This window comes from Spea bombifrons, chromosome 4 (assembly GCF_027358695.1).
Source record: "Spea bombifrons isolate aSpeBom1 chromosome 4, aSpeBom1.2.pri, whole genome shotgun sequence".
Taxonomy (NCBI): Eukaryota; Metazoa; Chordata; class Amphibia; order Anura; family Pelobatidae; genus Spea; species Spea bombifrons.
This window is the reverse complement of record NC_071090.1, coordinates 45,283,474-45,311,442: the sequence shown is the minus strand read 5'-3', so window position 1 is coordinate 45,311,442 and position 27,969 is coordinate 45,283,474. Positions and strand designations below refer to the sequence as shown.

The 27,969-nt window shown below is 38.6% G+C and overlaps 2 protein-coding genes across 2 annotated transcripts; one reads left to right on the top strand and one right to left on the bottom strand.

Annotated features, from left to right (window-relative positions):
* Nucleotides 1-1,964: 1,964 nt before the first annotated feature.
* LLPH (LLP homolog, long-term synaptic facilitation factor) lies at nucleotides 1,965-14,664 on the bottom strand. The gene is made up of 3 exons (XM_053462045.1): nucleotides 14,536-14,664; nucleotides 4,485-4,721; nucleotides 1,965-2,391 (listed from the first exon to the last, which is right to left on the bottom strand). The coding sequence occupies exons 2-3, from the start codon at nucleotides 4,690-4,692 to the stop codon at nucleotides 2,225-2,227; spliced, it is 375 nt and encodes a 124-aa protein (XP_053318020.1). The 5' UTR covers nucleotides 4,693-4,721; nucleotides 14,536-14,664; the 3' UTR covers nucleotides 1,965-2,224.
* A 229-nt stretch (nucleotides 14,665-14,893) lies between these two features.
* Nucleotides 14,894-19,610, top strand: TMBIM4 (transmembrane BAX inhibitor motif containing 4). The gene is made up of 7 exons (XM_053462042.1): nucleotides 14,894-15,087; nucleotides 16,017-16,125; nucleotides 16,780-16,885; nucleotides 17,842-17,875; nucleotides 18,005-18,122; nucleotides 18,619-18,664; nucleotides 19,101-19,610. Exons 1-7 carry the CDS (start codon nucleotides 14,994-14,996, stop codon nucleotides 19,305-19,307), a joined length of 714 nt encoding a protein of 237 aa, XP_053318017.1. The 5' UTR covers nucleotides 14,894-14,993; the 3' UTR covers nucleotides 19,308-19,610.
* The last annotated feature ends 8,359 nt before the right edge of the window (nucleotides 19,611-27,969 follow it).

The window sequence follows — 27,969 nt, the reverse complement described above, 5'->3', positions numbered from 1 at the left end:
TAAGCTTTTTCTTGAAGTGCCTCTATCCACGCACACAAAAAACACAAAATGGTTCAATATAATGGTGGCTGAACCGGGAACTAAAGCTATATGCATCAGGCCCATGACACGGGAAATGATTCTGTTTAGGGAGTGGACTCACAGTCCTAGTAACCTGGTTTCACCTTCCAATCTACAGCAGCTCCATTACTCCCTAAGGGTGAGCCCCAGGATAGCTTACATTGGAACATATAGTAGCTGTTGTCTATCATATATGAAGTTGTACAAATATAAGGACAAGAGGTGGTACGTGGAAAATGAGACACCATATAAAATGAGCCCAGAATACAGGGGAATCTGGTCCTAGAATACAGGGGAATCTGGTGGGGAACTGAGATACTGGAGATATGGGTACTTAAAGACGTGTCATTATTTGAATTTGTAGAACTTACTACCGTAGTTGCAAACATGAATTACATAAATGTGGCCAATCAGACTTGATTTAAGAAGAGTCAATCCTTTCTTCCAAACCTTATATCCCTCTTCTGTAGAACTTCATGTTTTGTGGACATACATACTTAAGTGTGAGCGTGTGTGTGACCAGCGATGGTACTTGTAGCATTAGCTATTACTACATTTAGTGGGTTTTTTTTTTTAGCATGTCTACATTTCATGCCATTGGGATATGACTTTTGACTTCTAATTGCCTGAAACCTCCAATCAGCATTTAGTCCTACTTCCCAAGAATCTAATTTTTCTTTGAACCCTGAGGTACTCATGTGGCCTATCTTCGGTGAAACAAGTGGACTGTCACCAATCATCTTCTTCTGGGGCTAGATATCAAGAAAAAGTTGACACATTGAACTCTTCAAGGTGACAGCCAAAAGGCACACCCCAGCTCCACACACCAAAAGCCATTTTTAAGGACACGCTGCCCCCCGTGGTGGTGGTGGTTTTCAGTGACAAACAAAAAAAACAGTGTTAATACATAAAACACACAAACATGCACTAAACAAAGTTCAAAAGAAATTCAACATCCTGGCTTCCTTTGTCCAACTGGTTTCATGCTAAATGTCCAAATGCTCCCAGCGTCATACCCTGGCTTGTTGTCGCTCCAAAAAATATATGCTTTTATGGGGTTATTTTGAGTTGGTGTGCTGCTAAACAGTCCCAAATGAGACATAGGCCTCAAAAATTTCAAGTTTGGAAAAAAGAACAGACATGTCGTGCTTAACCTAAAAAAATGACCAATAAAAACCTTGCATATATGGATTTTCGGTTGCATGTAATCTGCGCAAACAATCTTAAAAAACGTGAAAAATTTTGTGGGGAAGAAAGCAATGAAAATTCACACTACGGCTCCCTTTGCCAGGTGACCAACTGGTTGCATAAGTTGTCTTCTCTTGCAATCAATATATACTTTGTGGGGGTATTTTTAGCTGGTGGGCTGCTAAACAGTCACAAATAAGACAGGCTTCAGAAAAAAAAAACTTTAAAGTTAGGGTAATGGAATGTTCCATTTTTTGTGCCCCCACTTTCAAAACATTCAAAACACTACATTAATATAGTTTTGTGTTATTTTGCTAAACTAAACCGGCTTAGAAACCATTTCCATAGTGGTTACTAGAAAAAATGATGAATTTGCATGTTTAGATTTGAGTGCTGGCAATGTGCTCTTCTTATTGTTTGCCTATTTAATATATTGCTGCTACCTAGTAAAAAAACAAAAACCAAGTACAGACATACGGTGTCCTGGTTTTTAAAATAAGCTATTTGTCTTAAAAGTCCACCTTCTGCATACCAAACTATTGTTTGTTCCATCAGGCCTTTGTAAGTGTGGCGTAAGGAGAAGGCATTGAAATAATTAAGGACTGGTGAAAAAATGTATGTACAATGTTTACTTGTTTGACGTTCATCTCCAACAGGTGGCACAAAGTATACAATTGAACAGAACACAGCAGAAGGAACCAAGACGGTCTGCTCCATTATGGTAAATAGAACATTTATTCATCTCACCATTCACGGTGCATTCAAGAGAGATATCATATAAAAAGCGGTTGCTGCATTAACATCTTACATAAAGGCATCAAGCAAGCCAGAATTATCGAAACATAAAACACAAAAATTATATATTTAATATCTTCTCCTGCGGCTAGACAGGGCTGTTTGCTTAGTCTCATTTATTCAGGTCAGTCGACAAACATCCATATAGTAAAAGTATAGACAGACAGTATACTCCTAATTTCTACCACGCCAGTCCTTTGGGAGATTTGGCTTTGCCTTTCTTCTTTCCACGCTGCACCCTCAGCTTCTTTTGTTGCCTCTGATTCATCCATACAGGATACTGACCGTGCTCGTTAAGAAGGCTTCTTTTGTTCCGTTTTACATCCATATCCATACTACAGGAGTCACCTGCAAGATGTAAAAAAGATAAAAATATGTTTACTGGCTGCTGCTGCACAGAATGTACCATAATGTAGAATATGCGTTTCCCCTTTATTTATTGCACACTGATTTAGACACCAATTGGCATTGTGTTGATTATTTTGTAAACATATATATATATATATATATATATATATATATATACAGATATATATATATAATTAATAAAACACCACAGGGGAGAAGAAATTGCATTTAAAAGCAGAGCTGTTAATATTTTAAAAGATAAATGACACTCAAGGGATTTTTTATTTTTCACACCCCCATCTAAGAAGAATGTTCTTTGGCCTCTTGCCTTTAAATACTTAAATTGCGGTGTTTGTGTATTTTACACGTGGGATTACAAAAAGGCAACTGTCCAGAAATAATAACTGGCTTATTAGTATGAGAGAAGAAAATTCACACTGGCTTTGCTTCAGTTATTTGCCACATACTATACCATACCCATAGAAACCCAACACACTTTAGTTATGGACTGATGGGAAATGGTCTTTAGTGTTCTAGTATACTCAGTGCTATTAAAGTGAATAGACAGGGAGAACGCAGCTTCCCAATATCGCTGTAACTATGAAATAAGCTGTGCCTTTTTATGCACAATAATGTAATTACAGGAAAAAACAGAATCTAAGGTATAATGCTGTTTTCCTTTACATTGTATCCCACAACAATCATAATTATGATCTCCATGAGACAGCCTCTCCAATCTTTCATACACTACGTTCTCATCCAATTTAACAGAGAACCGCGTCCGACTAATCAGTGCTCAGCCAAATTATATTGTTTCAGGAAAAGAAAACACATTATACTATAAATATTTGTTTTGTTACCGTATTTGCTCTAATATAAGAAGGTTTTTTTCAGAGCAAATGCTCTGAAAAATACCCTTTGTCTTGTATTCGAGGTTGTCTTCTAATCAAACCTCAAATAAAGTTCTGACTATAAGACTAAGTTCCAGATCCCCGCAGCTCTGCAGGAGATGTGGATCCTCATCTCTGGCAGCCGGTGAACCTCTGCACAATGGACGTAGACAACCTCCGCTGCTGTCGGCACTTCCGCTGGGGCTTCTATGACGGAACGTCGGTGCGACATGTCCTTCCAGCGATCTGTCAAGTGCCGGGCAGCAGCAGAGGGCGTCTACCCCCATCACGCAGTTGTCCACTGGCTACCCCCACTAGACACCAGAGAGTCTGGATCATGGGGGGGGGCAAGTTTGGGAATGCATTGGTCTGGGGGGGTAGAGTGGCAAGACTGCGGGCAAATGTGCATAACTGGGGGGCGGGTTAGCAAATAAAAGGAAATAAAAACAAGAAATTCATTTTTCTCAATCATAGACTGTACATGCAACAAACGGGACTGTCCTGAATAAATAGGGACAGTTGGGAGAAATGTCAATATAGGCCTAGAACAGGGATCTCCAATATATGGCCCATGGACCAAACAGGGCCCAGCAACCTCATACAAGACCAGTCAATATTTTAGCAATGTTTTACAAAATTGTAACTTGTCCTGAGCTCTGTAAAAACAATAGAATGCAGCGATAATAGTGTTTTTAGGGGTGGGGGGGTCAAGGGGGTCAAGTACAAAGCACAAGATTGTGTACAGGCAGTTAAATGAAGTGGAATCCATCCAAAACGGACTCCAATATGAGTTTATTATTAAAATAGCTCTGCGGTGGCATATAATGAACTAGGGGGCCCTTTTAAATTTCCGTGGTATAAACAGCGATATTTTTGTGCACAGAAAAAAGTACTCAGCGAGTGCTGTGAGCGGGGGTTAATTCAGATCCCACTGAATTGGACTACGGAGGAGGGGGGGCAGTTTCAACCCCAGGTGTCTCTCTACAAGTACTGTATTATGCATTCTTCTATGCTGGGGCTGTCAGGGTCATCTTTTAGCCCCTTAAGCTAATAAAATATTTTAAAAAGTATGCTAAGATGGATTTTTGGTAATTAAATGCACATAAGAAATAGTTAGTGGGTGCTTCTAAAAGTGTTTAGAGAATAAGTGTTTTTTGGGAGGGGGGGTTAGGTATATACAGATCAGATATTGAGGACACTCACCTTCAGGCGTATTCGCCAACATTTCAGATTTTTCCTTAACTTCCTCAGCAGTCACAACAGTCGCAACCTCTTTCACATCTTCCATCAAGACATCGGCATTGACTTTTGACAGGACATTCTTTAAACGGGTGAGCTCTTTAGGGGCATTTTTCTTCCTCTTTTCGGCCCGCATTTTCCTCTTCCACTTGCTGCGTAAGCTTTTTGCCATTTTTCTTGCAAAGCCCGGCAATTATATTACTGAAGACAGGGAGATGGGAAAAAAAAAACAACCAAATCAATCATTTTTTAATTAATTAAAAAGAAATAAGTTATACATTTTTATACTTCAAATGATCCCTCCCGATCAAACTAGCAGTATATGTGAGTTACTACTTATGTCTTCTTTACCCAATATACAGTGCTGTAGAATATGATGGCTCTACAGAAATTATTTATAATATAATTTTGATAAATAATAATCCCTCCTATCAATGCTTCAAAGAATGTATCTCATGTAAATGTAACCCACACCGGACATATTGACACAATTTGACGGGATGTCCGCAGCCACCGTCAACGGCTTCGTATAACAAAAATGTACACCTAAACTACTACGAGTACAATCAGTGAGTTGGACAGGCAGAAAATGGACTCATAGGTTGTTACATGCCACGCACAGCCACTCCATAGCAACACAAAGGATGGGCCCTTCTGTTATCCCAGACCCCACTAAATTCGTAAAAATATGCAGAATATAATGGCACTTAATAATCCACAGTGAATAATTATGTTTAATACAGAAGTACCTCTAACATTTATATAAGAAAATCTTTTTTTTATCCCGTGTTACCATACCTAGAGCCTAGTGGACTGTCTATGGGACTGCCTGTGACTGCATACAGACATGTAGAATAGACAGCCCATATCAACGGCACCTCACTGCAGCTGTATCGAAGCTAAGCTGTCTCATATAAAGTAACTATTAGAGTACACAGGAGGAAACACAGCGAGTGATTAATGTATAAAAAATGGAAGATCAAGAAAGATTGAGCAATGGTGTTCTCAGGTGTAGCGGTGCTTTGCAACTACATCAGGATGTAGACCCAGGACCTTACAACTACACCCATCCAGCCCAACCTATGTCTCTCCCCTGTGGTCTCCATTGGCGACATCATTTTATAAGGCATCTGCACTGAATGTAATGACAAGGCTCCAGTGAAACAAAAACCGAACCAGCTGCCAGTGAGTTCATTAAAAAAAAAAAACATCTTGCCCAGCAATCTAGGGACGTTCTAAACAGCATATTGGGGATGATGGGATGATGGGATGATTGGCTGCAATATTCAGCACTATCAATAGGTGTCAGTATACTTTTTACACTCATGGTAAATCACAGTATGTTCTTTTTGGTAGTTCTTGATACTAAGTTGCAACGAATACATTGCAAAAAGAAGCTGCAAATGTTTAACTATTTATTTGCTGAAATATATACAGTTTTATAAAGGAATCATGGTAAATTCTATAGAAATAATAGAAACATTTTAAGTAATCAACATATTGATATAATATGGTACATGTATGTGCAAACACCATATTTTACCTGTTTTGATTGGCACAATATGGGAATATATATTATTATTATTTTTACATGGGGATTATGGGTGGAATATTATAGTTACACATGCTAAGGAACATATTTGACCCATTTCTGATAAGAATATGGCTATAAATATTTTTTTACATGGGGATTATGGGTGGAATATTATAGTTACACATGCTAAGGAACACATTTAACCCATTTCTGATAAGAATATGGCTATAATTATTTTTTTTACATGGGGTTTATGGGTGGAATATTATAGTTACACATGCTAAGGAACATATTTGACCCATTTCTGATAAGAATATGGCTATAAATATTTTTTTACATGGGGATTATGGGTGGAATATTATAGTTACACATGCTAAGGAACACATTTGACCCATTTCTGATAAGAATATGGCTATAAATAGTTTTTTACATGGGGAATATGGGTGGAATATTATAGTTACACATGCTAAGGAACATATTTGACCCATTTCTGACAAGAATATGGGTGTATTATTATTTTTATATGGGGATTATGGGTGGAATATTATAGTTTCACATGCTAAGGAACACATTTGACCCATTTCTGATAACAATATGGGTATAATTATTTTTTTACATGGGGATTATGGGTGGAATATTATAGTTACACATGCTAAGGAACACATTTGACCTGTTTTTGATAAGAATATGGGTATAATTATTTTTTTACATGGGGATTATGGGTGGAATATTATAGTTACACATGCTAAGGAACACATTTGACCCATTTCTGACAAGAATATGGCTATAAATATTTTTTTACATGGGGATTATGGGTGGAATATTATAGTTACACATGCTAAGGAACATATTTGACCCATTTCTGATAAGAATATGGCTATAAATATTTTTTTACATGGGGAATATGGGTGGAATATTATAGTTTCACATGCTAAGGAACACATTTGACCCATTTCTGATAACAATATGGGTATAATTATTTTTTTACATGGGGATTATGGGTGGAATATTATAGTTACACATGCTAAGGAACATATTTGACCCATTTCTGATAAGAATATGGGTATAATTATTTTTTTACATGGGGATTATGGGTAGAATATTATAGTTACACATGCTAAGGAACACATTTGACCCATTTCTGATAAGAATATGGCTATAAATATTTTTTTACATGGGGATTATGGGTGGAATATTATAGTTACACATGCTAAGGAACATATTTGACCCGTTTCTGACAAGAATATGGCTATAAATATTTTTTTACATGGGGATTATGGGTGGAATATTATAGTTACACATGCTAAGGAACATATTTGACCCATTTCTGATAAGAATATGGGAGTATTATTATTTTTACATGGGGATTATGGGTGGAATATTATAGTTTCACATGCTAAGGAACACATTTGACCCATTTCTGATAAGAATATGGCTATAAATATTTTTTTACATGGGGATTATGGGTGGAATATTATAGTTACACATGCTAAGGAACATATTTGACCCATTTCTGATAAGAATATGGCTATAAATATTTTTTTACATGGGGAATATGGGTGGAATATTATAGTTACACATGCTAAGGAACATATTTGACCCATTTCTGATAAGAATATGGCTATAAATATTTTTTTACATGGGGAATATGGGTGGAATATTATAGTTACACATGCTAAGGAACATATTTGACCCATTTCTGATAAGAATATGGCTATAAATATTTTTTTACATGGGGAATATGGGTGGAATATTATAGTTACACATGCTAAGGAACACATTTGACCCATTTCTGATAAGAATATGGGTATAATTATTTTTTTACATGGGGATTATGGGTGGAATATTATAGTTTCACATGCTAAGGAACACATTTAACCCATTTCTGATAAGAATATGGCTATAATTTTTTTTTTACATGGGGTTTATGGGTGGAATATTATAGTTACACATGCTAAGGAACATATTTAACCCATTACTGATAAGAATATGGCTATAAATATTTTTTTACATGGGGATTATGAGGGAATATTATAGTTACACATGCTAAGGAACACATTTGACCCATTTCTGATAAGAATATGGCTATAAATATTTTTTTACATGGGGATTATGGGTGGAATATTATAGTTACACATGCTAAGGAACATATTTGACCCATTTCTGATAAGAATATGGGTATAGTTATTTTTTTACATGGGGATTATGGGTGGAATATTATAGTTACACATGCTAAGGAACATATTTGACCCATTTTTGATAAGAATATGGGAGTATTATTATTTTTATATGGGGATTATGGGTGGAATATTATAGTTACACATGCTAAGGAACATATTTGACCTGTTTTTTTTATAAGAATATGGCTATAAATATGACATTCATAGTTTATCTATATAGTATCCTATGATAAACATTAATTATACCTGATGAGGAACTTCTAAAAATTCATTCAAAATCTAAAAGGTGACCATCTACAAACAGTTTTTAATCCAATTAATACATTATCCGTGTTTAAATTCAATAAACTACATGTCAATGACACCAAAGTTTTAGTAAGTAAAAACGAGATCATCAAAAAACAGAGTTTCAATTTCAAATTAATTAGAGTGAAATTATTCATGTATAAATTCTATCAAATTTTCAGTGAATAGAAAATACACTGTCTATATAAGGACTGAATCACCTTATAAAAATATTTATGTTTGTGTTCAGTGGTCAAAATTAATTAAAAAAAAAAAGCTAATTCATCAAAAATCTAAAGCTTAATCATCAAAAAACACAAAACTTTTCAGTTTCCGCTTGTTCAAAGTGAAGTTATTAATTTTTAAATAGTGATAGCTAAATCGCCTTATAAGAATATTCGTAAAAAAAAAACAAAAAAAACCCAGTAGCTAAATCATCAAAATTGATCGGCCAGCAAAGAGTTGCAATGAGCACAGATTATACCTAGTAAAGACCTATAAAAGTTCATTCAAAATGTGAAGCTTTATCATCAGAAAACACAAAATATTTCAATTTGCAATTATTCAAATTTAAATTCAATAAAGTATGTGTCAATGGTACCGTCAATTTTAGTAAAAAAACAGATTAAATTATCTAAATAATAGCAGCTAAATTGCCTTGTAAAAGGTATTTATATTCATGTTCAGTGGTCAAAATTCGTTGAGATAAATTTAAAAAAAAAATAATAAAAAATAAATATATATATATATATATATATATATATATATATACCAACATTCTATTAAGACAAGTGTCAAATGTTACTAGGGGTGTGTAACCATGACATTTCACCCATAATCCCCATTTAGAAAAACATTTATACACATTTTATTAACAGAAATAGATCAAATATGTTACATGCAATCATATCATTCCATCAATAATCCCTATTAAAAAAATTACCATACACATTTTCTAATCAGAAACAAGTGAAATACATTACTAGGCATGTGTAACCATAATATTCCATCCATAATCCCCATATAGAAAATGAGTATACTCATATTCTTATCAGAAAGAGGTCAATTATGTTCCTTGGCATGTGTAACCTTGATATTGCACCCATAATCCCCATGTAGAAAAATAATTGCCATATTCTTATCAGAAACAGATCCAATATGTTCCTTGGCATCTATAACCATAATATTCCACCCATCATCCCCATATACCCCCCCCCCATATTCTTATGAGAACAAGGTCAGATGTGTTCCTTAGCATATTTAACTATAATATTCCACCCATAATCGCCATTTAAAAAAAGATTATACCCATATTCTTATCAGAAATGGGTCAAATATGTTACTTAGCATGTGTAACTATAATATTCCACCCATAATCCCCCCCGTAAAAAATAATTATACCCATATTCTTATCAGAAACAGGTGAAATATGCTCTTTAGCATGTGTAACTATAATATTCCACCCATAATCCCCATGTAAAAATAATAAAATGCCCATATTCTTATCAAAAATGGGTCAAATTTGTTCCTTGGCATCTGCAACCATGATATTCCACCCATAATCCCCATGTAAAAAATATTATACCCATATTCTTATCAGAAATGGGTAAAATGTAGAGCTGAAACAACGAATCGATAAAATCGATAATAATCGATAACGGAAATCATCGATAACGATTTCCGTTATCGATTAATCGAGTGATCAATTCGTTGTTGGAGCACTCGGCTCCTTTTACTTACCTCCGCGAGCGTTCCCCGCTTCTGCTACACGCTCTGCAGTCTCCGCCTTCTTTTAGCTACGTGACGGATGTGACGCGTTCCGGAGGTAAGTATTCTTCATGTCTATGTGCACGGATCGCACAGAGCCACTCGCACAGAGCGAATCGCTCTGTGCGAATGGAGCCACTCGCACAGAGCGGTTCGCTCTGTGCGAGTGGCTCCACTCGCACAGAGCGGTTCGCTCTGTGCGAGTGGCTCCATTCGCACAGAGCGGTTCGCTCTGTGCGAGTGGCTCCATTCGCACAGAGCGGTTCGCTCTGTGCGAGTGGCTCCATTCGCACAGAGCGGTTCGTGAGTGTGGGTGCAGGGCAGAGTGGGGGTGGGGGTGCAGGGCAGAGTGGGGGTGGGGGTGCAGGGCAGAGTGGGGGTGGGGGGTGCAGGGCAGGAGACTGGGTGCAGGGCAGAGTGGGGGTGGGGATGCAGGGTGTGAGTGTGGGTGCAGAGCAGAGTGGGAGACTGGGTGCAGGGCAGAGTGGGGGTGGGGATGCAGGGCAGGGTGTGAGTGTGGGTGCAGGGCAGAGTGGGTGCAGGGCAGAGTGTGAGTGTGGGGGCAGGGCAGAATGTGGGGGCAGGGCTGGGTGCAGGGCAGAGTTAGAGACTGGGTGCAGGGGCACAGTGCAAAGTGCTGGGTGCAAAGTGCCAGTGCTGGGTGCAAAGTGCCAGGGCTGGGTGCAAAGTGCCAGGGCTGGGTGCAAAGTGCCAGGGCTGGGTGCAAAGTGCAAAGTGCTAGTGCAAAGTGCTGGTGCAAAGTGCTGAATGCTGGGTGCAAAGTGCTGGATGCAAAGTGCCAGGGCTGGGGCAAAGTGCTGGGTGCAAAGTGCTGGGTGCAAAGTGCCAGGGCTGGGTGCAAAGTGCTGGGTGCAAAGTGCTGGGTGCAAAGTGCAAAGTGCTGGGGCAAAGTTTCTTGAACAGTAATAGTCCACCTCTTTTCAGAATGTTTGGGGTTATTTTGTTTCATAAATATTGTGTTTGGGTTCTTGTACTTTGAAAATATTGTTTTTTATTACATCATAACAAAATAAGAATGTTAATGTAAATTTTAAGTTGTTTTTTAACATCCAGTTCATTAAATTCTTTTAAATAAACGAAAAATTTGCATATTGTTTTTTTTTATCCGATTAATCGAAAAAATAATCGGCCGATTAATCGATTATTAAAATAATCGTTAGTTGCAGCCCTAGTAAAATGTGTTAGTTAGCATGTGTAACTATAATATTCCACCCATAATCCCCATGTAAAAAAATGAGTATACCCATATTCTTATCAGAAATGGGTGAAATATGTTCCTTAGCATGTGTAACTATAATATTCCACCCATATTCCCCATGTAAAAATAACACTCCTATATTCCTATCGGAAAAAGGTCAAATGTGTTCCTTGGCTTGTGTAACTATAATATTCCACCCATAATCCCCCCGTAAAAAAATAATTATACCCATATTCTTGTCAGAAATGGGACGAATATGTTACTTAGCATTTGTAACTATAATATTCCACCCATAATCCCCATGTAAAAAAATTATTATACCCATATTCTTATCCGAAACGGGTCAAATATGTTCCTTACCATGTGTAACTATAATATTTCACCCATAATCCCAATGTAAAAAAATAATTATACCCATATTCTTATCAGAAATGGGTCAAATATGTTCCTTAGCATGTGTAACTATAATATTCCACCCATAATCCCCATGTAAAAATAAAAATACTCCCATATTCCTGTCAGAAAAAGGTCAAATTTGTTCCTTGGCATCTGTATTTATGATATTCAACCCATAATCCCCATGTAAAAATAATAATACTCCCATATTCTTATCAGAAATGGGTCAAATATGTTCCTTAGCATGTGTAACTATAATATTTAACCCATATTCCCCATGTAAAAAAATATTTATAGCCATATTCTTATCAAAAACAGGTTAAATATGTTCCTTGGCATGTGTAACTATAATATTCCACCCATATTCCCCATGTAAAAAATATTTATAGCCTTATTCTTATAAAAAACAGGTCAAATGTGTTCCTTAGCATGTGTAACTATAATATTCCACCCATAATCCCCATGTAAAAAAATAATTATACCCATATTCTTATCAGAAACGGGTCAAATATGTTCCTTAGCATGTGTAACTATAATATTCCACCCATAATCCCCATGTAAAAATAAAAATACTCCCATATTCCTGTCAGAAAAAGGTCAAATTTGTTCCTTGGCATCTGTATTTATGATATTCAACCCATAATCCCCATGTAAAAATAATAATACTCCCATATTCTTATCAGAAATGGGTCAAATATGTTCCTTAGCATGTGTAACTATAATATTCCACCCATATTCCCCATGTAAAAAAATATTTATAGCCATATTCTTATCAAAAACAGGTTAAATATGTTCCTTAGCATGTGTAACTATAATATTCCACCCATATTCCCATGTAAAAAAATATTTATAGCCATATTCTTATCAAAAACAGGTCAAATGTGTTCCTTAGCATGTGTAACTATAATATTCCACACATTATCCCCATGTAAAAAAATAATTATACCCATATTCTTATCAGAAATGGGTCAAATATGTTCCTTAGCATGTGTAACTATAATATTCCACCCATAATCCCCATATAAAAATAATAATACTCCCATATTCCTTTCAGAAAAAGGTCAAATTTGTTCCTTGGCATGTGTAACTATAATATTCCACCCATAATCCCCATGTAAAAAAAATAATGATACCCATATTCTTATCAGAAATGGGTCAAATATGTTACTTAGCATTTGTAACTATAATATTCCACCCATATTCCCCATGTAAAAAAATAATTATACCGATATTCTTATCCGAAACGGATCAAATATGTTCCTTAGCATGTGTAACTCTAATATTCCACCCATAATCCCCATGTAAAAATAATAATACTCCCATATCCCTGTCAGAAAAAGGTCAAATTTGTTCCTTGGCATCTGTAACCATGATATTCAACCCATAATCCCCATGCAAAAATAATAATAATATTCCCATATTCTTATCAGAAATGGGTCAAATGTGTTCCTTGGAATGTGAAACTATAATATTCAACCCATAATCCCCATATAAAAATAATAATACTCCCATATTCTTATCAAAAATGGGTCAAATATGTTCCTTAGCATGTGTAACTATAATATTCCACCCATAATCCCCATGTAAAAAAATAATTATACCCATATTCTTATCAGAAATGGGTCAAATATGTTCCTTGGCATGTGTAACTATAATATTCCACCCATAATCCCCGTATAAAAATAATAATAATATATATTCCCATATTGTGCCAATCAAAACAGGTAAAATATAGTGTTTGCACATACATGTACCATATTATATCAATATGTTGATTACTTAAAATGTTTCTATTATTTCTATAGAATTTACCATGATTCCGTTATAAAACTGTATATATTTCAGCAAATAAATAGTTAAACATTTGCAGCTTCTTTTTGCAATGTATTCGTTGCAACTTAGTATCAAGAACTACCAAAAAGAACATACTGTGATTTACCATGAGTGTAAAAAGTATACTGACACCTATTGATAGTGCTGAATATTGCAGCCAATCATCCCATCATCCCATCATCCCCAATATGCTGTTTAGTACGTCCCAGCAATCTATACTGATGTGCACAGGAACCCGGTGGTACAAAAAAAACACCAGCAGATTCCATAGCGATATTAGAGCAATAACATGATAACAGGAAGCAGTTGGGCGATGGGGTTTGCACATGTTAATTCTGGCCCTGAATGAGTGTTTAGATTATAACAGGTCAGTGAGAAGATGCTGCTGGTACTTTACTTTAGGAGAGGATGGAACTGATCAATGGGTGACCATTTGGATCGTGGGCTTTGCATGCCGCTAGCTGGGATCCTAACAAATGGCAGTAATGATCTGTTCAGTAAAGTTTTATATGTGTTCATATAGCGATTTTAGCGTAACTTTATACGTGTTACTCCCAACACTGGGAAAGGGTTGTCCGTTCCTAAAACCATTCTCTTTATAAAACCAAAGGACGATGCGACATTAGCCATATTCTAAGCTTAAGCCAAGACTCCCGTAATTTAGCGTCACTCTACTTTACACATGTGCACTTCGCATCGCATTACAGAATATGAATATCGTCGCGCATTTAGACCCAGAATCTTAAATCTAAAGAATAAACACGTTAGATTGATTCCTGCAACCTCCTTTACGTTACTCACCATGCGGCTACTGAACCGGAAATACAAAACCACTTTGCAGCTCAAAACGCACTTCCCAGTGACGGAAGAACGCAAACGGCACCCTATCTGGGTTATAGAGCTCTATGAAAATAACTCACTATGTCGCCTATCTGGAGCCAAACGGTGGCCCGAATAAATGTTTGCTGTGGTGTAGCACTATTCTCGGCACATTATATTTTAAAGTATATTTTGAAGTAGTTAACAGGACAAGCACCTGGTTTCAAAAGTAGTGGGCTACAGAAAACGTCAGCGCAACAATGTTGTGTCTTTCGTGTTTAGAACTCGGAGAGTCGCTGACTAGCAAAAAAAAACTAAACAGAGAAGCGTGTGGGCGTTTCTTGAATGAAAGTGAGGTGTGGAACGCGCAGGGCCTGCCCACAGCTGACGAGTCGTCAACAGGAAGGACTGTGGATGGACATGGTAATCTGGTTTTGACGATGACAGGGACGGACCATTACCCCATGTCCTCCATCGAGGATGACTTTAATTATGGCACTAACGTGGCCTCGGCCAGTACTTACATCCGCATGGGTAAGTACACTCCGTGTGATCGGTTATGCCTGATTTTCAGTTCTCATCCATCCATAGAAGAGTCGATAATCCAAGCGTTTAACGCCTGTATCTGCTTTACCGTAAAACGGATACCCGATGGTGTAGCATATATGTGTAACGTAATGGGTTACACTGTACGATGATAAAAACGGTTATTCGTCCTCTCTTTGACGTCACACCTCGTATTGAAACATACTTCATACGCAATCTACGACATTGCCTAATCTGTTTATGGAAACTGCCTTCTCCTACTCAACAATGAGGAAGGACTGGGGAGAAATAATCATGCATATGGTTAAAACGGAGAGTAAAGACTTATGTTTCCGGGTTGTACATTTAAGAAGGCATAGCAGTATTAAATCAATGCACTTAACTGTAAAATGTATGATGCACCTGCTTTACAAATCGTTATATAACCCTCAAATTGCATTGGTTTCATTGATCATTGTTCCCTTCTAAAATCTGCCCCTTGTTAGTTGTTCTAACAATTGTCTTGTTTGTAATAGAGGGTTAGTCATTATATGATGTCTGTAGTTGAATTGTCATAAAATAAAACTCCCTGAATTAATGCAGATCTGTCAATGGATGATTCAAATACCTATTAACCCCTAATCAAACTGATAACTTGGCATGGCAATCAATCCATATACATTGATCAAGGGTTATGTTTGATCATGGATAGATTTATTATTATTAATAATAATATTATGTATAAAATAATAAAACATAGAAACATAATAGATGCATTTAAATATTACAAAGGGCAAACCCCAGCAAGTTCCTTCTCCACGTCTGGCTGATTTGGTCTTTCTAAATGCGTAAGTGACATAGTAAGATGGTATTTTCTCACCCCAACCTGTTTATTGAATAAACCAACAGCAACAGTATGAACTTTTTTCCCCCCTTAGCATTCCTGCGAAAGGTCTACAGCACCCTATTTGTCCAAGTTCTCCTAACAGCTGTAACCTCTGCGGTGTTCCTCTACTTTGATTCTATTCGCAGTTTTGTGCATGAAAGGTAGGCAAAGGAGAGAAAATAAACGTGCATTCGGGTTTGGGTTAAGTGCTGGTGTTTGATATAGGTGTGGAAGAGTAATGAGTTGACTGGTGTGCCGTAGTAGTTGTGAGGGTGTTACAGGTGGATGAAAAGTTTGTAAAGTGTGTGTCTTGGACTTGTATACGGATTGCATACGTGTGTCGGATATAGGAGGAGGATCATCGAAGACAACGTTATGCATCAGCCTTTTGAGTTTACCTAGTGTTTATCCATAGACAACATTGTTCATTATCTTTCAGGTCATCTCTATTCGTGCTGTCTAAATTCCACACGTTGATTTATGGCATTATAAAGTAAACCGATTGGCACAATTCACATTGCTTAGTAATAGCAAACTTGCTTGTAGATCATTCTATCTTGTCCGGGGTTTGGCTAAATCTTATATATAATATAGCAGCCAGCAGTACAATTTTAGGATCCATGGCTATCTGATTTTCTGGGAAATGTCAAGCCAAGTTCTAGTCTGAGTTAACTTGCTCTTATACATGAAGCTAACATGTTTTGGTTCATATAAGTTTAATAAGTTTTAATAATGTATATGTTTCTTTGTAAGTATACAATGTATTTATTTTTAACATTAACATTTACTGTTCCTATTTTGCCCTTGTTTTCCAGTCCTGCTCTGCTTCTGATTTCTGCCATTGGATCACTCGTCACAATAGTCGCTCTGACAATTTATAGGCATCAGTATCCAGCGAACCTGTACTTGTTGTTTGGATTCGTAAGCATCTTTCTCTAACTATATAAAACTTTTAAGAAGTATTTGTTAATGTGCAGATTATTTTGTGATTTCCGTGGATTTGTATTGTTCTATTGGATACGCCACCCATGGTTACATGTTAGTGTCTCTAAACCTGCCAGCTCTGGAATCGGATATGTTCCGTCGTTTCTATCCAGGGAGGTTTGGTTACCGCTGTGCTATATGAGAATGGTACTCACAAAAGTATGGACGTATCATGTACCCATTGTTGATGGGGTCAATGGGCACATCTGCATTGGCCACAAATTTTGACATCTGCAACATTTCTGATGATTTTTCAGCCATACCTCCTTTCTTCTTCCTAATTTTTCCAATGTGAATTAAAACAGCCAGCACCAATATCTCTAAGCCAGATGTCCATCACCAGCTGCGTAAAAGCTACAGGCCCACCAAAATCCACTTAGACTTCGGTAATTCCCTGGAATAATGTCCTCAAATGTTCAGCTACTGATAATGGCTCCTGCATACCTCTGCTCTAATTCCCTTTTCTCCATGCCCCATGGTGATATTGCTTGATTACAAGTTAGAACGCTCAGATTTGTCTTTTCCTTCTTCACTGACTGCAGTGTTAATCATAAACTACTGGTATGTAATATGTTTAGTTCAGCAGTAGGACCATGCATATTCCTCGCATTTAGTTACCGTGGCAGGGCTTGCATTCACAATTAGTAGAAACAGATGCTTCCATATGTAATGTATGGCTAATAACACTGTTAAGTCTTAAGAATCCATGCTATTCTATCTTTGAACGCCTGAAGTGACTCTTCAGTACATATTGAACCAATTGATGGCTGAATTTGTGGTTACCTTGAATTAAACCTAAATGCAGTGTATACAGTCCACTGCTGATATATTACATGACGCGTGGTTCTGTAACTGATTTTTGCATCTATTTCCCATTCCTTTTTGTTTTACAGACTCTCTTGGAGGCGATAACAGTTGGTATTGCAGGTAGATATTTTGATTGTGTTTATCACGGTAGAAATAAACATGTTAACCAACTTATAGCGGGATTGATCACGTTATTTTTTCACTCACGTAGAGAATGATTTTCGACAAGTATCCTTGTTTCCATTTCAGTGACTTTCTATGAAGTAGCAGTGGTTATCCAGGCCTTCGTATTGACCGCAGCCGTGTTCTTCGGGCTGACCCTCTTCACTTTCCAGTCTAAGAGAGACTTCAGCAAGCTTGGAGCTGGGTATGCTTTTTTTTGTCTGTTTTGAAGCAATCAAACAGTGAGTGTGAGTTGCCATAATTCCTGCTGACTTCTCCAAGCACTATAATTGGTGACCTGTACAAGCTTCTCCTTTAAACAAGGTGAGGTCCCTGCATAATAAAGAGATAATGCAGCGAGAGTGTTTGAATGTCATTTCATGTATTATGCAGGACTGAAGGCCCTTTTTGTTATTGAATTAGGATACATTTGCCCCAGACTTGATATGTTTCATCTTACTTTTAGTGTGATAAGGCTTATTTCTCTTGATGTTCACATCTGCCCCTACATTACTAGTGATCTCTTCTTGAAACGTTAGCATACCCAACCAGCCAGTCGGCTATCCTGCTAGATTGTGTGATATTTTGTTACTTGCCCTTAAATGTCAACTAACCATGCTGGAAATAACTTACACGCTGTTTAAAGATTGTATCACTTGTTATATGTAAGAATAATCCATGACCTCCTCTTTTTTCCCCAGTCTTTTTGCAGGCCTGTGGATCTTGATTATTGCTGGCTTTCTGAGGGTAAGCGATTCTCATACTGTGTACTTATGAGCTTACTTGGTAATGGCTGTATTATCATATATTTCATCAGCCATAATGCTTTAGTTCACTTCAAGGGTGTTGACATGGAGTTAAATATCAGTCTAAAATGCACGTCATTGTTTAATCCCTAAAACCAATAAGAAGCCTTTGAGAAAATCAAACTCACACACCAAAACATTTAATTATGTAATCATGTGTGACATTTGTATGACTATTTTATGGCAGCGATTTCCGCCCATACGCACGCCGGCTCCAAGGGCCCACATGCAAGGAGGTGTCTGTGACCAAGCGTGTCTACTGCACAGAAAATAGCTTGGGGGGTCAAGGGGCATTTGCAGGGATTTAATGGATCCAATTTATATATTGTGTATGTTTACTACATTAAAAAAGAGGTAACCTTTTCTTTCCCTGCCAGCTATTCTTTTACAGTGAGACAGTAGAGGTGGTGATTGCTGCTGCCGGAGCGCTCCTTTTCTGCGGATTCATCATCTATGACACTCATTTGTTGATGCACAAACTGTCACCAGAAGAACACATCCTGGCTTCAATCAACCTTTATCTTGACATCATTAACCTTTTTCTGCACCTTCTTCGTTTGCTGGAAGCTTTCAACAGGAAATAATCCACAGTGTTTTTAATTGCCAAAAGGAAATGTTTGCTTTTATGTTTCTGGAGAAGGACTGAAATAAATTAATTATAATTAAATGAGTTCAACCATCTTAATTTTGCAATAAACTGACTTTTATCTGTAAACAAATTCTGGTAGTGTTTCTGCTCCAACGCACGCACTCTACTGGCCTTTGTACGTGTTATGTGCACGTGAATGCAGTGTCGTCACTGGAGTGCGGTCATGGCTGGTTTGTAAAATGTTGAACCCCTAGTGTATATTTAAAGAGACTTTTAATAAAGCAAATGATTTCTAACCGCCAGGCTGTCGTTTGTAGGAGAAATCCCCTACCAACAATTTGGTCTGTGGTAACTAATAAACTATGCTATTTAACAGAAACACAGTCCAATCTGTATATGGTATATGACCAATAATAAATTTCAAATAACTTTTTTCAATCTGTGCTTTAAAAAATCATACCAAGTTGAATTTACTTCATCTAAACTTTTTAGGTGGAAATCAGTATTTGTTTTTAAGGCACAAGGTCGTCTCGGTGAGGCTGATATTTTACTAAAGTTGCAGTTTGCATGTAGTTGTAAGGGATAATGTATAAACAATGTAACCTTTCAAATTTAATTGAAATAAAGACACACACTATCAATGTGGAATAAACAGGCCGTGTACTTCTATTTAGCTTAACAACTTAACATACTTTAAAAGACTCTTGGCCCAAACCCAGAGTCTCACCTCCAAATAAATAAACCAAATAAATATAAATACCAAGCCATCCGCCCCTAAAAGCCAGAAGGCTGACACATTTCACCAGTCCATCCCTATAAGGGACGACTTTAACCCAACAAAAGCACACGACAAAATAAAATAATTTTTTTTTTGGGAGGGTGGGCGGGATCTTCTCAAGCAGCAGTTCCATCTTCGCCCGCGGCTCTCCTGCACAGCCGAGAATACCAGCCTCGAAAGGTAAGTACCAACAGCTTAGCAGTTCGCCTTGTGGCATGAACGCTAGCACCTCAGACACTTCTATTTATAGGGCAGATTCGCGCCTTTAGCGCGGCGCGAGGCACCTCGAGGCGCTGCAAAAGCGTCCTCGAGGCAAAGGCGGCAAACCACTAAGCGGCGCGCGCAACTCCAGAACTTTCTTAGTTATATAACCTCACCTATTTTTTTTTTTTTTTTACAAAGCAGCCGCCTGAACTTTTGACCCCACCATACACCTAATGGTTAGGCACAGAGGTTAACTGCTGACCTCTGTGTGAACCCTAACCCTATCCCCACAACTACATGTCGCCCAGCGCTATTTAGGCGGCAGGGCTCTTCATGTAGTTGTAAGGGATAATGTATAAACAATGTAACCTTTCAAATTTAATTGAAATAAAGACACACACTATCAATGTGGAATAAACAGGCCGTGTACTTCTATTTAGCTTAACAACTTAACATACTTTAAAAGACTCTTGGCCCAAACCCAGAGTCTCACCTCCAAATAAATAAACCAAATAAATATAAATACCAAGCCATCCGCCCCTAAAAGCCAGAAGGCTGACACATTTCACCAGTCCATCCACCAGCCGCAAATGTATAACCACATTTGCGGCCCTAACCCATAAAAGACACGGCCTGTTCCACCATGTTTTGCAAATTCACATTAAAAATATCGCAACCTATATCTGATAGGTGCACACCATCCTTACGAAATAAACCAGCACAACTGCCTTCTAACTCAATATGCCGAAAGCTAATTAAGCCTTCCATTAACATAAACTTCTCCATCGATCTATTCAATTTTCTTCTCACTCTTTCGAGCGCCTTCAGTTCAGGTCTGGAGGTCCAAATTAACCTAGGAATCATTTCGGACCACACCAACATAGCATCCTTAAAATAACGTCTGAGATTCAGAATTAACCCTTTAAACAATAATAACAACTCAATTGATTTTGTCTTCCCCAAATCATTTCCCCCACAGTGAATAATAATAACATTTGGCATTGGTAACATATTTACATAATCTAAAACAATAGATTCTAACTGGCAAATATTTAAACCTCTAATACCTAACCAATACACTTTAACAAACTTGCTATCAAAACCCAGATTTTCACCGTAGCTCCTTTGAGACGCTCTGTTCTGGGCCCAATAAATGAAGGAGTGCCCCACAATCCATACTATAAATGGGCGCTCACCTGAAAGAAAAACCATCAACACCTTACAATAAATTAGGTCTAATATAACTTAAAAACCTATTTGACTCCCATCTACCTATTCTCTTTATAACCGATTTGTCCAAACCCAACATAGCGGCTTCTGTCGCTGCCCCAATCCGAAAAGAGTGCGACGAATAGTCATCATTACCCAACCCAAGCTGCACCAGCGACTTTCTAAGCACGCTTCTAAATTGGAAAATTGTCAGCGGTGTACCTGAACTGTGAACCAACCAATTACCTTCCCCTGCTGGCCTAATGGCATTAAACAATTCCGCATTTAACACTGGACACAGTTGCGATTCCATCCTGTATAATACTATCCAACAACCTTTACCTGACCTATCCGTTTTAGAGGATCGCAAAAATATTTTCAAATGCTCCCCACATATAATGTCTACCTTTTTCAAACCCGAACCACCCGTCTTATTCGCCGCCACCAACTCACTTATACGAAATGCTCCAAAAAACGCTAAAATAAAAGCCGTCCTGAACAGACGCCTTTCAAAAGCATCCCAACAAACTTCACTTAAGACATTCACCAACTTACCCAAGATCTCAAAAGAAATCGGTTTCCTGTTATCCACCCCCTTAACAACCTTCTTATACCCTTTTAAAACTTGCTTTATCAAGAATTCCTTAAAACCCGCACGCTTCCCCGCCAACTTAAAGAAAAAAGAAATGCCCAGTAAATACCTATCAATAACAGCTCTAGAATAACCGTTATTAATCATCATTAATACAAAATCCAAAGCTAAATCCTGCCCTTCATCAAATTCATCCATATCTTTAATTTTTACAAAATCACACCAAAACTTCCAAGCCTTTGTATAAGCACTCCATGTCCCTCTAGACAAAGATTGAGAAAGTAAAGCACTTATCTGGGAGAAGTTATTTCCCAAACACTTTTCGGAACAATCACTCCCTCCTCCTCTGCATGCGGCGCCAACCTCCTGAAGCTCTTAAAATCAAAACGTGAAAGTGCATCAGCCAACACATTCTTCTTACCAGCTATATGCTTAGCTTTCAACCATATATTATGTATTAAACATAAATAAACCAAACGCCTTAAAATGCTTATAACCGGCAACGATTTCGCTCTCAACGTGTTAATAACCCATACCACTCCCATATTATCACAATTCAACAACAACCTCTTATTCACCCATAAACTACCCCAACATTCCAGCGCAACCAATACAGGGAATAACTCAAGCAAAACCATATTTCTTGTCCAGCCAGCCTTTATCCACTGCACCGGCCATCTGTCAACCGCCCATCGTCCTTGCCAATAAATCCCAAAACCTGTGGCCCCTGCCGCATCCGTAAAAAACTCCAATTGATCATTAGAAACAAAATCCTCCTGCCAAACTGCCGCACCATTGAACTTATCCAAAAACAGACTCCAAACCAGCAAATCCTCTTTAATTTGCTTAGACACTCTAACCCTGTGATAAAGCTCCTTCTTACCCGAAATACCCTTACCTATAAGCCTTGAAAAAACCCTCCCCATCGGTATCACCCTTGACGCAAAATTCAATAAACCTAACAACGATTGAAAACAATTAACCGTAACCTTCCGTAAACACAATACCAAACGAATCTTATCTTTTAACTTCCTAACTTTCTCCTCCGGCAGCCTAAAAATCATTTCCTCGGTATCAATCTCTATACCCAGAAATTGCAATCTAGTTGTTGGATAAACTGTTTTATCCGCTGCCAAGGGAACGCCAAAATATTCCGACACCCCCATGAACGAATTAAGCAACCTTAAACAATCTAAACTATCCGCTTTTCCTAAGAATAAAAAATCGTCAAGATAATGAATAACCTGAACCGAACCCGAAACCTGAACCACTACCCATTCTAAAAAAGTTGAAAAAGCCTCAAAATAATAACACGAAATTGCACAACCCATGGGCAAACATTTATCAAAATAAAACTTTCCTTCAAAATGAAAACCTAATGAACAGAAACAATCTGGGTGAATAGGTAAGAGCCTAAAAGCTGCCTCTATATCCACTTTTGCCAAAAGTGCACCCTTACCCAGCAACTTAACCCACTTCAACGCATCCTCAAATGAAGTGTAATGCACTGGAAACTCAAACTGCTTAACTTCATCATTAAGTGAACTGCCTTTAGGGTAAGACAAATGGTGTATTAATCTGAATGCACCTGCCTCTTTCTTAGGTACCAAACCTAACGGTGATAACCTAAAATTAACGAACGGTGGCTTTGAAAATGGACCCTCAAATCTACCCAGACTTAATTCCTTCTGAATCTTCACTCTAGCCACCTCCAAATTTTCCTCCACAGTTTTCAGGTTTCTGACAAAAATACACTCTTCTCCTGAAAAAACTGGAACTCTAAAACCTTCTGAAAAGCCCGAAAACAACAACTCAGCCTTCCGTCTGCTTGGGTATTGCTCTAAAAAGGGGAGCATTCTTTGCCACCTCACCGGCGTCTCCGCTTTTTTGAACCTCCTTTGACTGGTTCCTACGAAAACAACGCACCGCCGGGTGGCTACCCGCACAAATTGAACATTCATGTCTAAATTTACACGAATTGGGCCACTTGCATTGTGTATCATTAAACGCCCAACATACCCCTTTAGCACGCGGCTGACCTGCAGAATTCTGAGACCGCACCACTGATGTACTTCTCTGAGGCAGCATCGTACTTATCCATGTACCCACGTCCTTCATCCCCCATTCTAGATTTTTGTGCACAGACAATTTCTGACGAAACACTTAAAATGTCAATATAATCATTACCCCATATCTTCTCCTTCATAGCATTACTTAAATGAAAACCTAATGCTGAAGTTTCACAAGGTAAAGCCTCTTTCATGCAGGCTTCATTAACCACATTCTTTCTTTGTACATTAGCAGACTTATCCCAAGCCTGAGCTGGGCTGGCCCCTTGTAACTCCTTTAAACACACCAAATTATTCAATTTACACAAATTTTCATTTGCATACTCACCCCTGCTAGACCCAGCTCTGCCTCTGTCCTGCTCAACCTCTGCCAAGTCCTCCTGCTGCAGACCAGAACCGGTTGCTGCCCTCTCCTGATGCCCATACCGGTCCTGAAGTCTCTCCTGCTCCTCTTCACTGCTCCGCAGCAGCAACTGTTTCTTCACCCCTACCCCTCTAACGGCTGGAGAGCGAGGTAGGGGCCTTTTCTTGCAGGCCACCGGTTTCTTACCCCGGCTTCCCCGCTCCTCGCCGACCGGAGATTTAACATTTCTTCGTCTGCTAGACCTCCTGGCAGACTCAGGCAGCTCACTTGAGGACCCGTCCAAATCTCGCGATGCTCCGGCAAAATCCCGCGATGCTCCGGCAAAATCCCGCGATGCTCCGGCAAAATCCCGCGATACTGAATGTAGCTCCCGCGATGACTCGTCCCTTGCAGCCGAAATTGTTACTTCTTCCAACTCCGCCTCCGCGACGACCTCCTGCTCACTCCCCAACCAGCCATGATTCATTTCTTCGTCAGCATGGACACCGAGGCAACTCTTCAACCAGGCTTCACCCCCTTCGGACAGGGCTTTCTCCCGGATCTTCTCAAGCAGCAGTTCCATCTTCGCCCGCGGCTCTCCTGCACAGCCGAGAATACCAGCCTCGAAAGGTAAGTACCAACAGCTTAGCAGTTCGCCTTGTGGCATGAACGCTAGCACCTCAGACACTTCTATTTATAGGGCAGATTCGCGCCTTTAGCGCGGCGCGAGGCACCTCGAGGCGCTGCAAAAGCGTCCTCGAGGCAAAGGCGGCAAACCACTAAGCGGCGCGCGCAACTCCAGAACTTTCTTAGTTATATAACCTCACCTATTTTTTTTTTTTTTTTACAAAGCAGCCGCCTGAACTTTTGACCCCACCATACACCTAATGGTTAGGCACAGAGGTTAACTGCTGACCTCTGTGTGAACCCTAACCCTATCCCCACAACTACATGTCGCCCAGCGCTATTTAGGCGGCAGGGCTCTTCAGTTCTGTTGGTGAGTAGCATTATGGCCGACAACTGAGTTTGAGGAGGAAGAACTAAGGTTAGAGGGCAGAACCTAAATCACTTGCCCCCAGTCTACCATGCTGTGGAATGATAAGGGGTGAGTTTATAATTGATCCAGACTTGTGGGATAGATCTAACGTTCAGGGGACTCCTAAATGCCTCCTGTCCATCACCTCCATACTCTGGGGTGGTTGTCTAATAGCAGGGGGTAGTATCCACATCATATTAGATTTAGATTTTTGAACTCGTGCCCATTATTTAGCCTCAATCTCACAGCACAGGTAGAGGGGGGAAGGCAGAGGAATAGAGTTCCAAAGTATGTGGTTTCTCTTTACAAACCCATATGGTACACTTGGGAGGTAATTAACAGAATTAAGGGTGAATAAAAGTTGCGTTCTCCTGTTGGCCAGCGAATTTATAAGATTAAGGGCCTTGAAATATGAATATATTAAAAATATAAGGATCATTTGCTGTTAAAAATGTGATTTGGTATAGGATATTGGCTCTAACACTAGGAAACATGGGAGATTTTGCCTTAAAATTTGGTTGAAACCCATCTTGGCAAAATGTCAATAAAAACATCTTATTTGTTTCTATTGGTATTTAAGTGTTTCCAATCATTGTACAGAAACTTAACCCCCCCCCCAATTAAAACCTGTATGGTGTTTGTTAATCGTCCTTATGTGTTTTCATTAATCAATATGTTTGTACATCATATGGCTAGACAGGCCAGTATATAGTTGGTCTGGTTCTGCCTTAATGGAGGAACCATTTCAAACTGTGATGTCTCTCTCTGGCATTGGTCGTAACAGCAGCCTCCAAGAGCTGGGCATATGTTTATATATCATTGGTTACCACTCATTAATGTATTATTTATTTATATACCGGTATATAGTGAGTGCCAACAATACAGCTTTGTACAATGTGTTAATGGTGGACAGTGTAAAATTACTACTACCGAATGCCTTAATGGCATAATATGACATCGCGATGTATTTGGCTGATACAACAACCAAGCATAATAAATTGGAGTAAATGCTCACGCTTTCTCAATACATGGCTTGTATTTCATGAGGTTGTAAGGGGCATTGAACCATACAAAATAACACATAAATAAATAAAAACAAACACACCAAAATTGGATGAAACAGGCCGTGGACTTTTATTTGGTTTATCAAACATACAAACTTCAAATATAACGAAATAACTTTGCAACCAATGTATCAAAACATAACAAGCCCTTGGCACAAGCCCAGAGCCTCCGTACAAACCACATAACCTTGCCAAACCGCCATAAAAGCCAGCCGGCATAACTTAAACTTACAGTTCACCCTAAAAATTATAGGATAACTATACCCCGATAAAAGCCACGACAAAAAATACATTGTAATCCAGGGTGGGTGGGAGGGCGCATTTTCATCAAGTCTTCCATGGAGTCTTCAGCTTACCAGCCTCGCCACTGCTCACCAGACTCAAGGTCAGTGCAGTATCGGCTCAGCGGTTCGCCAGGTAAGTGCACAGCTCCCTCACAGCGCTCTATTTATAGCTGATTTTCCCGCCGATAGCGCGGCGCGAGGCAGGCGCGAGGCAGGCACGCGGCAGCGCGAGACGCTAAAAAACGCGGCAAAGACGCTAGCGCATGCGCAAACACAAAATCTTACATAAGCTTCACATTTTTTTTTTTTTTTATTTTGCAAGATACCTGACCTTTATTGACCCCATAGCCTATACCTGCAATGATAACCCTGACCTCTATTAGCCCCCACAACCTCATGCCACCCTGCCCTATGGTTGCAGGCTTTATCATTATGTGTGAAGAGGTCTCTGAGTTGGAAGAATACTAATACACAATACACTACTGATTTATGTCCATAAATAATCATTACTGTTTGGTGTACTTTTAGGAAATAATACCTATATGCTAATGGTGACAGAAGAAAAAAAAGTGATACCAGTGACTGGTCCGGAGAACTATTAGATAACTATATAAGTACAACACTATTAATATGCTAACAGCGCTGCCTTTATCAAAGCATGATAACTAACATGTATAACTTTCCACATTTACAGGTTTATAAATGTTCTCCTTAGAAAGAGTGCGCACTAGGTTATCTAAACTACTGCGTCGAGCAATATACACTATATGGACCAAAGTATTGGCACACCTGACCATTAACAACAATAAGGACTTTCATGACATTGCATTGTAGTTGGTAGCTATAGCAGCTTCCACTCTTTCGGAAGGCTTTCTGCAAGATTTTGGAGTGTTTCTGTGATCTTGAGGTCAGTTTAGTTCTTCCAGACCAAACTCATCCAACTCTGTCTTGATTGGGCTTACTTTGCGCACAGATATTAATGCCAGTGGAAGTCTTCAGTTATAGAATCAGCAGAGTGTTGGTGAATTTTCTGACCGAGCCCTGTGGTTAATAGTTAAGCCCCTGAAAGGTGTTTCTC